We start from the raw sequence: 14,566 nt of genomic DNA, 5'->3' as shown, positions 1-14,566 counted from the left end.
GAAGAGAATTTAATATGAAAAAAGATTGTATAAAGTCATATACGCATTTAAATTTTATTTAATCCACTCTCATTAATTACACTCTCCATTAAATGTATATCCCTATGTCGCTTTCTTTTTATTTAATTTTCTTATCTATTTCATCCTCTTACCTTCTCTCTACGGTATTTATATATTTATATTATACTTTCCAAAATTTACATTAATACCCTTTAATCCAAAATAAAATATCTTATCAGGAATATTTCGTTCTCTTCTTCAACCAATACGAGATCTCATAATCTCCCTCCTAAGATCTCAATATCCTCCTTGGCACATCTCAGAGTCTGACTCTGATACCATTTATAAAAATTCAAGTTTATCAATAAGCTCTTTACAGTTTTTAAACATGTTTGTTCCACCCCCCTTAGGATCCCAACGTTTTCATTGGCACACTACCTCGTGTCTGGCTCTGATATCATTTGTTAAATCTCAAGCCCATCGCTAACAAATATTGTTCATTTTAGCCTGTTACTTTTCCTCGTCAATCTCACAATTTTAAAATAAGTCTGTTAGGGAGAAGTTTCTACACTCTTATAAAGAATGTTATGTTCCCCTCTTCAAACAATATGAGATCTCACAATTCACTCCCCTTGGGAGGCCAACATGGTCGTTGACACACTGTCCTATATCTGGCTTTGATACCATTTGTAAAAACCCAAGCCCACCACTAATCGACATTATCTACTTTAGCTCGTAACGTATCGTCGTCAGCCTCACGATTTTAAAATGCATACGTTAGGGAGAGGTTTCCACACCCTTACGAGGAAAGCTTCTCCCTTTGTGAGCCGTTGTTATTTCTTTCTTACTTGCTTATATAACGTCTCTTTCAAAAATCTCTCTCTACCCTCGTTTTCTAAAACCTTCTCTTAAAATCGAGGCCAAAGGCTCGAGCATATGTCGCTTGACCGTAAGCGACGCAAGAACGAATTGGCTTAGCTCACTTGTCGTTGGAAAGTGAGTGCCGCACAATCGAAAGTCCGCTGCCATCAAAAGTGCGATTGTGACAAGCGTTCGAGTCTGGGAGAGTGATAGGAGATGTGAGAGAGGGTAAAAAAGGGGGAGGAGGGAGGGGTAAAGAAACGTGGGAAGAAGTGATTGGTGGAAGAAATATGTGAAAGAGAGAAATGGAGAGGGAAATGAGTGAGTGTGGTTAAGGAAATGGGGAAATCACATGGAGGTGTGGATTGAGACATAAACAAGAAAGGCCCACTGTGTTAAGTGAAGAACAAACACATTTGTTGAAGCCCACTTGAGTTGAATCCCTAACTTGGGAACACAAAAACAGACTACACAAACTCTCTTCCCCTTCCTATAACACTAACCCAACTCCCACTCCTTTCTCCCAACCATTTGTCTTCTTCATATCCAACACTTCCACCACTCTCTCTCTCTCTCTCTCCTCCTTCCTCTTTATAACTCTTATCACTTCCCTTCCCTCCCCCTTCAACCCCAACTTCTTCTCTCATCAACTCAACACTCACACCATGTCTACCCGGAGATCAAGGCAGCCGGGCGCTTCCCGAATCTCCGACGACCAAATCATCGAACTCATTTCCAAGCTTCGACACCTCGTCCCCGAGATTCGCCATCGTCGCTCCGACAAGGTACCACTCCCCCCTCTCACAACTTCTTATACTCAAATCTACATTTTTGGGGGAAAACAAAAATCAAATGTTTGTGTTGCTTTAAGCTAAAGATTGTGATTGTCGTGATGGGAGGTGTTCATATTGGACTCTATTATTATTATTATTATTATTATTATACACTTAATTCATGGCACTGATTGGAAATGTACGGTCGGTGGAAACAAACTCCATTGGTGAGTGTAGTCAATTAAAGAATTGAACAATAACATTAGGTAAGTAAAGTAATTCAAAAGTTTTGGATTTTAATTGGGGTTTCCACAAAACATATAATTAAATCAAACCCACTTCATTCAAAATGGCCTAAACAAACAAACCTAAAGTACACCCAAGTGTTTGCTTTTTGTTTAATTTCAGATTTGACTTTATTATTATTTAATATTTTAATTTGTTCTTATCTGTTCTTCAGGTTTCAGCCTCAAAAGTCCTCCAAGAGACCTGCAATTACATTAGAAACTTACACAGGGAGGTGGATGACCTAAGTGAAAGGCTCTCTCAGCTCTTGTCTACAATAGATGCTGATAGTGCCGAGGCAGCCATAATTAGGAGCTTAATTATGCAATAGGGAAACAACAAGAACCAGAACAAGAACCAGGCCGTTGGGTTTGGTAATGCTATATATATATATATATATATATATATATATATATATATATATATATATAGATATATATATATTTTTATAATATAAGATATGATGTTACTATGTTATTTTATATGGGTTTTTGATATTCCCTTTTCTAGGTTTTTGGTGGCTTAGATGAAAAAAAGGGAAATTTAAAAAAGGGTGTATTTTTCCATGAAAAGAGAAGCTTCCCTTTTATTATTATTATTGGGATGTAACCAAAATGTATAATAAAAGGAGTTGCATTAGCAAACCCTTTTATTATTTCTATAAAGTTGTACAAATACACCCAAAAAAATGTACCATCTTCTAGCTTTTATTCGAGAGAGAGAGAGAGAGAGAGAAATTAATATCATCAATTTAGCTTTTCAATCTCTTTTTCTTTCTTTTATCCATAAAAGCAACACCTTCAGGGACCATTAACCAATAACCCAAGCTAATTCATTACAAAACAAAGAAAAGGAACCAAAAAAGGTGCGTTTTTTTTTATTTTTTTTTAAAAGGGTCTTTTTGTGTTAGCTTTTTGATTTTATGTATGAGAAAAAAAAAAAAAAAAAAAGGGGAAGTTGGGTTTCAACTTTGGTGGTTGAAGAGTCAAAAGAAAAGTAGTTGAATTTCCATGCATGGCGGAGAATTTTTGGTGGTAATCATAATTCAACTCCTACTATGCTCGGAACCGAGCATATTTGTTCGTATAATCACATACATTTAATCGTGTAAAATTATCGAAATGAGAAGAAAAAAGGAAGATTTAAATAGAAGTTGAGGTAAGAGAGAGTATTGGGATGGGAGATTTGCATGCATGGAAAGCTTACAAAATAAAATTACTCAATTTGATTTTAGAGATGCATCACTATTTAGAAAGTGACTCAACTTTTTGCAAAATCTTGTTGCTGTCGGTCACTGAAAATGACCCATCACTTTGAACACTTAGCTCCCCGAATAAAGTTGTTGGTCGGACCAACCATAACAAATCACTGTTTAATTATTAATTATTGTTTTCTTAATCTCGTCTATGATATTCAATTTCGAGTATTTCTTAGGTTAGGTTAGGCGTTTGGACGAAGAACGATAATGGTCGGAAAGTAAAGAAAGGAGCCCGTGAAGAAGGAGAGTGATATATGCATATAAACATAGAAGAAAAGGGGATGGAAGGAAATATCTTTAGGTATCTTTTTATGAGGAGACATAAAAGAGGGGACAAAGGAACAGAGCTTTGCAGTGGGTAGTTGAGGCCTCTTAGGGTGTGAAGACGTTTTGTGAAATAAGAGAGGAAATGGAAAGGCATCAGATTTTGTTGCCACCAACTGTGTTCCCATAACTTCTACCTCTTTCTTTTTCTCCCATTCTCCCATTAATTTCCAATGCCTAATTGCTTTTCCAACACATATCGAGGTACGCCAATATCATAATATAATCGAATAACATAACATAATCGTTACGTGACATACTTTATATCATAACATAACTTAGGTCACATAATATCTAACATCATAGCACAAATATAACTTTGCATCCATCCGACAATCATAAAATACGTCAAGTTATATTCAACCAACCAACCAACTCTAAAGTCTCTTACTTGTTTAAGTTTAGGCTGGAGTTACTAATTATTCTTGAGAGACGGTCCAAAATGTTTGACATGGGTCTTGGGATCTCAATCCAAGAGGCTGGAGCTGCGAAATCGAGTAGTTGATCATCGGGAGTCAGCTGGAGTGCGAGCCACGACTGAGTCACATGCGAGGAAGTGACACAAATGAATTGAAAGGGTGTTTGGTCGGTTGAGTACGTGGGTCGAGGTGGGGATCAAGTCGAGTTTTAGGTCAGTTTGAGTATGCCCAAGTCGGATATAGCTCGTCGAGTCAAGTACTTGGATTGGTTTGAGTTGTGGGTTGGATCGAGTCGAGTCCTGATTAGGTGAGGCCTTAGTGCCGCGTGTGAAGTTTTTGGCGTCCAAACCTACTTGGTTTGGAATCCAAGATTGTGGCTCGATGCTCCCCTCTCCGAAGCTCTAGTTCAGATGTTGCTTTAGCCTACTTGATTATCAAATCATACGTTTTTTCCTTTCTTCGGTGTTTTCTCTTCCGTTTTGGCTTTGTTCACCGTTGATTTTTGGCCAATTTTAACTCCTTTTTTAACGACAAATTTGAGACAAAATTTTCCTAAAATACATAAGAAATTTCAGTATTTTTCTTTCTAGCTCATCCAATATAATTGAAATTAAATCAACCGAATCAAAAAAAATAATAATAATAAAGTTTAGGAATTCGACTCACCGAATGAGTACTCCCAACAACAAGCTCTACTCTATTGACCAAATCTACGCATTGTTGAGAAGACTAGCAAGTATCCACCGATGATCGTCTTTTAGTTGCAAGAAGAATTCTTTACCGTAAATGAAAAATACGAGAGTACTAGACTACGTTTCCCTTATTCTTGTAGGGGAGTTGGTTGAGATTTAGGAAGCTTGGAGAATGGACGTGAGTGATGAGGGATTGTAAAGTAGGCAGAGATATGGAGGGGGAATCCTTTTTTGTAACTGCCATTATAGTCTAGGCTGAAGACAAATAGGTAACACAATTATGTCATAGGAGAATGTCAGACCATTAGGTATCAATTCAAATTTCAAAGCATGATACAGAGTGTTACCGCGTTAAACCCCTTTTAAATTTGAAGGGCTTATTAAATACCAAACTAAAAGCGTAAAAATATAAAAATTATTTTTTATCTTATATATATATTTGGTTATTGAGTTTTGTTAGGCATGTGAATGGAAAATTGATGTCCCTTTTATAATTATGTGACAAAATATGAAGATCGATGTGTTACATTATTTATGGCATAACCAAAAACTAAATCATAATTAAGATATACTTTCCCTTCTATCATCATAATTAATATCTAAATTACTATTACATTTTATCTTATACAAATCTTTTTAACTTTTTACTTTTCTTTTTTATCGTTGTACATTTTTGTAAGAAACTATTTGACCATTTTAGATCATTGAACAAGGTAAAATATATGTCCATTAAAGGCGTGTCTCTCCTTTTTAATGCTGTTTGTGGCCCATGACACAAATAAATATGTATATATATAAACTAGTTTGGTAATTATATTTTGAAATGAAATAAACTTAGAGTAATTAAAAAAGATATGTTATGGGTGGCCATAATATATAGATTGAAATGTGAAGTCATATTCAAAATTAATGGTATGTTTGAAAAATAGGTCCAAATGGAAGTTGGGGAAAGAGGGAATGAAAGTGATGGCCTTTTCCTTCTCTCCCTTTAATTTTTATTCTCTCTACTTTTCTTTAGGGAAACACAATAAATTATTACAACAATTAACAAATCAATGTCGGCTCTAATTAATATCACCTTATTCTTCTCAAACTTTGTTCAATAATTCAATGTTCCAAACTACCACATGTCCCAAGGATAAACTTATGATTTGTGTTTATGCATGTGAACGACGCGTTATTTTGTTAATGGTATCTCATTTGTTTTTATTAGTGTTCGACGTTTTTAATAATTGAGATGTAAAAAGTTTGGTTGAGTTTAGCTTAATGATTAATATTTCAATTATGATTCTCGAGAAAAGAAGAAGTATATAAATGATTCTTTTTTGTGGCTCGATCATAGTGACATGCAAAAAAAACTATTGTTAACCTGCAATTAAAATCAACATCACTAAAAAGTTTTAGTGATGTGCTAGTTGTGTATCGTTAAAATGTTGATTTTAGCATCAACATCACGATCACATCGTTAAGTATATTTTAAAATAAAGAAAAAAGAAAACTTAATTAGGTCAAAATTTCACACTCCAAAAAATCATTCCCTTCTCGCCTCGCTTCATCTCGCTTAATTAGGTCCAAAAATCTTCTCCGTCATCTTCCTATCCTCCTTGGGATTTTGAATCTGTTTCCTTCACTGCCGGTGTTAAGATTTCCCGGTCCTTCATCTCTGTCGTTTTTGTCATTATCGAAAAGGAGCTCAGATTTTAGCTATCACCGGAAATAGTCTGATTTCACAAAAAATAAAAATAAAAATGAGTTGACATGACATTACATTGGGTTTGATTCAAATTGGCTTAGATTTCAAAAAAAATAAATAATAATATTAACATAATTTTAAAAAATATTTATGAAACTACGACATAAAATTAGATGATAAATTAATAATCAATTAATTAAATTAACATAAAATAAGTTTTTTTGGAGCAAGATAGTTGATGAAGTACACACGCATGGACGATGGAATTTCCGTATCCGTTCCAAAACGGTGCCGTATCTAATCCCAGAGTTCGAGCTCAGAGCTACAGAGTTAGATGATGCGGGATTCTCTGCCAACAGAAAAACTCCCAAACGGAGAAGATAAGACTTCATTCCAAGCCACGCTCCTTCCACCACAATATTCCACACTCCCCAATCCCAATAATTCGTGATTCACACGCGCCCTTCATGCAACTGGAATCGGTTCATCACAAAGTTCAGTACCATCAGCTACCAAAACTGATGCCAAAAAAAAAAAAAAAAAAAAAAATGTCGGCTAAGTTTTCAGATTTCAGATTTCAGATTTCAGCTCGGCCCCCTCTCGTCTTCTTCTCTCAGAGCTTCTATCAGGTACGCCATAGCCAAACTTCAAACCCTTTTTACTTTTCTGTCGGTTTCCATACTGATTTTCATCATTTATCTCTTCCTTCCATTGTTTTGGCTTATGGGTTTGTTTTAGGTTTTCATTTCAAGATCTGGGTTGTGTCTGTGGATTAACTTTGGACAAATTCCTCTAATTTTTCATCTTTTTTTGTTGAATTCGAGTTGTTCTTCCTTGTAATTTACCCTGTTTTAGTTACCCCTTTGCTAAACAATTCTGGGACTTCCATATAGAGCTGGGTGGAACAATGTACTCTGGGGGCTATACTGCTGAAGTTACAAGTTTGTCACCTAAAGCCACAGAGAATGATGTTTATGATTTTTTCTCCCATTGTGGCGCGGTGGATCATGTAGAAATCCTCAGGTGAATTCAACATTAATTGAAACTGGGTTTGCTAATCAAAAGCTTTGAAACAATTTTTTTCTTTTGCAATAACAGGTCGGGTGATTATGCGTGTACTGCTTATGTGACTTTCCGTGATGCTTTTGCTCTGGAAACTGCTATATTGCTTAGTGTAAGTTCTTGAGTGTGAGAATTCTCTGTGCTCTTTCATTTTGCAATTGTTGGTTTCTCTGCTTTTTACTTTGTTGTTCATAGATATGTGTAGAGTGCTCATCTACTGGTTCGCTCGCTTGAATTTGTTTCGGCGATGTATGTAAACGCGCAAATACACTCTTTAGGGTGTGCGGAGGAGGAGGAGCCATTTTGTATACGTTGTCATATGGGGTTGTTAGGCATACGTTTGTCGAGTCACCGTCTGGTTAGAGATGCTTACGAATTATTTGAATCAAATATAGATATAAGACCTTAAGCTTTCATTTTTGGATTGGGGAACGAAACATTCCTTATAAGGCTGTGGAAACCTCTCTCTAATAGACGCGTTTTAAACCTATCAAGTTGTCAGTGATTTGTAATGGGACAAAGTGGACAATATCTATTAGTTGTGGACTTAGACTATTACTAATGGTATTAGAGCCAAGACACGGGGCAGTGTTAGAGCGAGGAGGCTGGGCGAAGCATTTCTTATAAGGGTGTGGAAATCTCTCCCTAGTAGACGCATTTTTGAACCGTGAGGCTGTCGACGATACGTAATGGATCAAAGCGGACAATATCTACTTGCGGTGGGCTTGGGCGGTTACGATAAAGCGCTTGCTTTTAAGAAAGTTTTTAGTAGTTGCTTCTTTGTTTGTTTCTTTTTCAACACATTTAAGGAGCAATCACTTAAATTTGCAAGAATTTGTGGGGGTATCAGCCCAAATCTACTACCAGCTGATTTTATCCTCTTTTGGGCTTTTCTTCTTGGACTTCCCCTCAAAGTTTTAAAACACGTCTACTAGGGGAGGTTTCCACAACCTTCTTCAGGGCTCAGCGAGGCTGGCACATAGCTTGATGTCTTGCCCTGATACCATTTGTAAGAGCCCAAGCTCCCTACGGGTAGATATTGTCCTCTTTGGGCTTTGCCTCAAGGTTTTAAAACGCGTCCGCTAGTGAGAGCTTTTCACACCCTTGTAAAGAATGTTTCGTTCCGGGATCTCACAGAATCATTTAAATTATTCCATTTAGACTTTCAAGCACTCCCATAACATGGCTAGTGGATATATAATCTTGCAACTCTTATAAGTTGTTGATGCCATGCACCCAACAGTTTCTTACACAAAGGTCCCAAGTACTCATCTTCAAGCATCACTTCTGAGCTTTCGTAATGCAGTTCATTTGCTGATTTTGGTGTTCCAGGGGGCTGAAATCTTAGATCAATGTGTGTTCATAGGCCGGTGGGGAACATACACAGATGAATCATACAACTGGAACAACCCTTCACAAATGACCGACGACAATACGAGCCCAATGGTAAGCTAATAACCATCGAATACGAGTTCAAAATCTTTATGTCTCTTAATGACCACTAGATATCGAGTCGAAGTCAACCACGCTCCGTTTATACACAATATTTTGAATTGATCTCTGAAATTTCTGTATGAAAAAAAACAGGTTGCAGAAATCATGCATTCTGCATACACACCAGGGGAGGCTGTAACCGTGGCTCAACAAGTTGTCAAAACAATGCTATCAAAGGGATATGTTTTAACCAAAGATGCACTTGTAAAGGCTAAAGCTTTTGATGATTCTTGTCAAGTCTCAGCTTCTGCAGCAGCCAAAGTTTCTGAGCTTAGCAACAGAATTGGACTCACTGATGCAATTCATACCGGCATGGAAACTGTTAAATACATCGATGAGAAGTATCACGTTTCCGATATCACCCGATCAACTGCAATGGTTACTGGCACGGCGGCCGTGGTGGCAATGGGGGTGGCCGGGAAAGCGGCGATGGCTGCAGGTACGGCTGTAGTAAACAGCAGTTACTTTTCAAAGGGCGCGCTTTGGGTTTCGGATATGTTGAGCCGTGCTTCTAAGGCTGCAGCTGAAGTAGGTACGAGGAACAGTAAAGGAATAACAAAACTTTGAATCAAAACAACTGAAATACATAAATATACTCATGTTTTTTTCTTCTTGTCTGTCACTCAAATTCAGACTCTTGATGTGCAGCTTGGTATGATTATAAGTAATCATTCCCATGGTCTGTAATCTCGCTCGGGTAAATATGGTTGATACATTGTGAAACATTTGAACGATTTGTTCTATGTTGGTCATCGTGTTAAATTGCAAATAAGATCATTCAACTTTCGATTCTAATCGTAATAGGTCTCTAAACTTAACAAATGTCGTATAAGTCTCTCAACTCTCAATTGTGTACCTATACTAATAAGAGTGCTCTTTTATTTTCGACAACTTAATCATAGAAACTTCATGTGAAAAGAACAAGGAGAAAAAAACATTTTTCTTTAATGATTGAAAATAAAACTTTTGATTGTCACCCGTGAATTGATGGGAAAGCTTTGGATGACTTCTTCTTGGACGCTCGTATTAATTGGAACCTCATTTACTATTATAAGAAGTTATATCAATTTAAACCATAAGTATATTAAATAATATTCTTTGTTGATATAATGAGGATATATTGCTATCAAACAAAGAATTAGTGTGTAGCTTGGAGTTAGGAGTGAGTCCAAATGAAAGCAAATGGAAGGAGTTTCAGCTTCTCCTCATGGTTTGTTTCCTCAACCCTCCAATATGAGGGTTGATTATTGACCGTCCACAATTGACTTTGTCAGAGTGATCGTAAAGATAGGATGATTATAAAAAAGTGTAATATCTTAAGACCACCGCTAGCATATATTGATTTTTTGAGTTTTCCCTCTCGGACTTCCCTTCAAGATTTTTAAAACGCATATGCTAAGGAGATGTTTTCACATCCTTATAAATAATGCTTCATTTTTTTCTCCAATCGATGTGAGATCTCACAATCCACCCTCTCTCAAGGCCCAGCGTCCTTGCTAGCACACCGCCTCGTGTCTTTCCGCTGAGCGCCCGATGTCTGGCTCTAATACCATCTGTAATAACTCAAGCCCACCGGTAGGTTTCTTTAGGCTTTCCCTTTTGAGTTTTTTCTAAAAAAAAATTTAAAATTGTCTGTGTTAATGAGATTTCCACACCCTTATAAAATTTAATCACCAGGAAAAAAATAATAATTAGAAGAGCAGTTCATAAATAATGTTGTTTTTTTGTTATGTATGAGTTGAAAAATATTACATCCAATCTCAACGGTCCCCAAACAAACCAAATCACTTCACTGTACAACAAACAATCCAAACAGAAAACCCAAATTTAAAGGAAACAAAAATTCCTCCGAATTACATTAACCACAACAAATTGGACACCGAATTAACCCATTTTCGTTACAATCAGGACACCGCTGAAATCCACCCTCTTCTTCTTCTTCCTCCTCCTCCTCTTCACCTTCTTCGCAGTAAATTTTACAGCTTCCACAGCATGTCTCACATGGCACAAACCTCACATCCCCACAACCCTCACAGCATCCTCCTCCGTCGCCCTCGCCGCCCTCCTCCACTTTCTCGCACCCTTCTAAAACCTTGTCCAGCTCCCCATCTTCATGAAGTCGCCGAATTTCCTCTGCCCCACCAATGTATGTTGCTCCGACGAACACTCTCGGATATCCGCCGCCGTTGAACCCTTCTCCCAGCAGCTCCTTTAGCTCCTGTTTGAACCCGGAATCCATCGACACGTCCCGTTCGTCCACTCGAGCTCCCATTGATTTCAAAATCATTCTCACGTCGCAGCAGTCCTCGTATGTCTTCCGAACCCCTCTTAGGCTCGTGAAGTACACCACCACTTTCTCTCTGTTTTTGCCCTCTGGAGGGTCGCCGGCGACTGTTTCCGCCGAAGTTTCCTCCTCCGGTGGATGCTCCTCTAATGATCTCCGGATTGGAGATATCACTCCAGTGTCCAATTCTGAAAAATCCCCGATGAAACAATTGCAATTTAGAATTGTAACTACGAGAATTTGAAGAAATTCAGGTGAACTTTGAACCAAACAAACAAAAAAAAAAACGATTAATTACCCGTATTTTGAAGGCAGAATGGTTTAGGGGAAGTGGAGGAATCGTCAAATTCCTGCAAATTTGAATTTGAATTTGAAATTCCTTGTTCTGAGGAATCACATGGCGGAGCTGTACTGAGATCGAAGGAGAAGCTTCGGGGCCGAGATGTGGGGCGGAAGGGAGTAATGTCGTCGAGGCCTTCCATGACTTCCCAAACGTTAATGGTCTCGGGCTCGCCGGGCGGCGTGATGATTGGAGTTTTGGGAGGAATTTTGGGAATTTTTTTGTTGATCATATTGGACCAAGTTTTGGCGTCAATTAGGCTCATTGAAACCTGGTTCTTGGTCTCGTTATTTTTGGGTTGGAGAGGCTCATCAACGGTGGTGTAGATTTTGTTGTCGAAGTGAATGTTTTCGAGCTTGAGAGAGCCAAGAGTGGAGGAGGAGAAGGCAAGGACGTGGTAGCCATCGGAGTGCCGGGGCGGCGATTGGTGGGGGTGAAGAGAGTTGGTTCTCTGCGTCAGGGAGTTCCGGCAGTGGGGGCATCGCTTCTGCTTGGAGATCGCACAGCCCATTAGAGAGAAGGAAAAGCCACGAAAACAGAGAATTATTTTCAAGGAAGGGCCTGAAATTGGAGGAATTTGAAGAAGAAGACGACGGGAAAATAATAAGTGGAAAAATGGGGGTTGAAAGTCAAAAACAAATCAATTTTATTTTCGTCAAACTATTTTGTATTTGACTCAAATGTCGATTAAATAATGTACTTTGTTCGACAGCTCAAAAAAAAGAGTCGAATCTCGATTAAAGGAGGTTGTTCGAAAGCTCTAGAGAAGGAAGCCTTACGGGGGAGAAGAATTATTAACTTGGTTGGCTAATTAAGAGGAAGATCATAGATTTATAAGAAAAGAACGCTTTCCATGAGGCATTTTGTGAAAACCAAAAGTAAAACCATGATACCTTATGCCGTGCACAATATCATACCAGGAGGGTTTGGTTCCTAATATGTATTAGAGTCATTCCCTTAACTTATCCATATCAATAAAAATCCTCTAACGTCAAACAAATAAACTGTGAGCCTCAAAGGTATAGCCAAGAGTGACTCAAGTGTCGAATAAATACTGTGCTTTGTTCGAGAGCTCCTTAACCCTCAGGGGAAGCTCTATGATGTACTTGTTCGAGGGAAAGATTGTTGAGGATCGTTGGGAGAGGATGAGTCCCCTATCAACTAATTAAGGGTTGGAAAGTAAGAAATACGTCTCTATTGATACGAGACATCGAGTTTATAAGTAAGGAATACATCTCCATTGACATGAAACCTTTCGAGAAAACCAATATCATACCATTGCGGATAGTCGTCGTTTATAACAACTCACACAAACATCACATTAGTACAATTCACTCGATGACAATCAAATGATATAATACGTAAACGGTCATGATTCAGCCAAAGCACATCGAGGTGGAAAGTATTTTAAATTTTGAAAACATCACGCATAATAATTGTCAATCATGTCAAATCTTTTTTATTATATCATAAATAGTGTTCCATATAAAGATGAAATCTTTAAGAAATGTTTTAATATTACAATACAAATTTAAATCCGCCTCACTCAACTAAATAAATTAGCCAAAAAAATGTTTTTTTTAGTTTTTTTTTTTTAATTCAATTTCTATTAATTAGTAAATAAATTTAGGTAGTCAATAAAAGCATCCCAAATCTTGTAGGGTTGCCCTACACTAAAATATTAACTAATAAATAATACGTGCCTGCTACTCCCACTAGCCCATTGGCTCAAAACCAGGAGACTGTTTGGTAATGGGCATCCTTCAACGACGCCGTTTTATAATCCTCTTCAAATAAACTGGATATTTGTTTATTAACATATTGACCATAAAATAAAATAAAAAGTTAGTGGCTTATTGCACGGAATGTCTGACATGTGTCGTTTTTACTTAAATCATTAATTAATTGTCTGAGAAATATAATTTTTATTTACTTTCATGGATTCCCACTATGTATTTATTTATTTGTATAATTTTGAGGTAGATTCAATTTTCTCTCTTCATCGGACGGTTCTGCCTATCCCAATCATGCCTATGATTTTCAGTATTAATATTAAAAGATGTCACATTAAAAATATAGAAAGGTTGTCTCATATTATAAATTAATATAAGCTACCTTTTATATTACATATTCATTTTTTCTACCATATAATTTCATAAACTATAAATCTCTAAATGTTTTTCATTTTTAACTTCCAAGTTAAAATAATTTTAATTATTAATTTTAATTACCATTTCAAGAAATATAAATTATATTATATTTTTGGTGTAGCTAGCATAGTTTAATCTCTATCGTGTTGCTATCTTGTGAGATATTAGTATGTGTAACACTCATATGTATTGTTATTAAGTAGGATATTTATGTGCTTTTCTTACTAAAATCGTTATCTCGTCCCCACGTTTTCTTTCACATTTATAACGATTCAAACTACCCACCTCCCTTTCAATAGATTCAACTATCTATTTCAATAACTATTAAAGAGGTTTTAATATCAAAATAAATAAAAGAAGGACAAGTTCGTAACACGTATTGAAAAAGATTGAAAAGAGACGCGTTATATGGAAGAAAAAATTGAATGAGAAACTTGAAAATGAGTTGCGTGAGAAAGTAGATAGATTTTATTTACAATTACAGGTTTATTTTTGTTTATTTATTTTTGTAATACAAGATTGATTTTTCAGAAAAGTATTTTTATGGATGAAAATGAAATAAGAAATCTATTTTTCAGTATTATGAAATTGAACCCAAAATACATTAAGGTCGTGAGGCCAACTCGAGCCGAGCCCGAGGATCCAGTATCCCATCCAACTTGGAGTTACTTGGGAAGATGGACTTGATGTGAATAGACCAATTTGGTTCCACCAAACATGTGCCTCTCCATAAATAACCTTAATTCAGCTTCATAGAAATGGACACGAAAGATGCGCATTTAAGGTAGCTCACAAAACCCTAATTTTAGCTAAGTTCAGAATCAAAGTGTGTTCGAGAAGCAAATATGAAGTTCACTGTTTTCGCCTAATAGGCATGTCACTCCCTTCAATGACATGCCTCAACATGACCATGAGCCTCAACAAATTGGAT

The 14,566-nt window shown here is 36.9% G+C and overlaps 3 protein-coding genes across 4 annotated transcripts; 2 read left to right on the top strand and 1 right to left on the bottom strand.

Annotated features, from left to right (window-relative positions):
* The first annotated feature begins 1,349 nt into the window (after positions 1 to 1,349).
* On the top strand, positions 1,350 to 2,682 carry LOC111807478 (transcription factor PRE6). Its single transcript, XM_023693224.2, has 2 exons — positions 1,350 to 1,646; positions 2,095 to 2,682. Exons 1-2 carry the CDS (start codon positions 1,527 to 1,529, stop codon positions 2,248 to 2,250), a joined length of 276 nt encoding a protein of 91 aa, XP_023548992.1. The 5' UTR covers positions 1,350 to 1,526; the 3' UTR covers positions 2,251 to 2,682.
* A 4,096-nt stretch (positions 2,683 to 6,778) lies between these two features.
* On the top strand, positions 6,779 to 9,656 carry LOC111778106 (RNA-binding (RRM/RBD/RNP motifs) family protein). Of its 2 annotated transcripts, none has more exons than XM_023657770.2 (5): positions 6,779 to 6,934; positions 7,199 to 7,328; positions 7,404 to 7,479; positions 8,700 to 8,813; positions 8,955 to 9,656. In XM_023657770.2, the coding sequence occupies exons 2-5, from the start codon at positions 7,213 to 7,215 to the stop codon at positions 9,426 to 9,428; spliced, it is 780 nt and encodes a 259-aa protein (XP_023513538.1). In that variant the 5' UTR covers positions 6,779 to 6,934; positions 7,199 to 7,212; the 3' UTR covers positions 9,429 to 9,656. The 2 variants fall into 2 exon arrangements, with proteins under 2 accessions (XP_023513538.1, XP_023513532.1); XM_023657764.2 differs by having other exon boundaries at positions 6,835 to 6,934; positions 7,161 to 7,328.
* Positions 9,657 to 10,568: 912 nt separating this feature from the next.
* LOC111805860 (uncharacterized protein At3g28850) lies at positions 10,569 to 11,996 on the bottom strand. Its single transcript, XM_023691123.2, has 2 exons — positions 11,444 to 11,996; positions 10,569 to 11,333 (listed from the first exon to the last, which is right to left on the bottom strand). The coding sequence occupies exons 1-2, from the start codon at positions 11,994 to 11,996 to the stop codon at positions 10,720 to 10,722; spliced, it is 1,167 nt and encodes a 388-aa protein (XP_023546891.1). The 3' UTR covers positions 10,569 to 10,719.
* Between the last annotated feature and the right edge of the window lie 2,570 nt (positions 11,997 to 14,566).

Source organism: Cucurbita pepo, chromosome 1 (genome assembly GCF_057944985.1).
Source record: "Cucurbita pepo subsp. pepo isolate OVF chromosome 1, ASM5794498v1, whole genome shotgun sequence".
In the NCBI taxonomy this organism is placed as follows: domain Eukaryota; kingdom Viridiplantae; phylum Streptophyta; class Magnoliopsida; order Cucurbitales; family Cucurbitaceae; genus Cucurbita; species Cucurbita pepo.
This window is presented reverse-complemented; position numbering and strand designations above follow the sequence as displayed.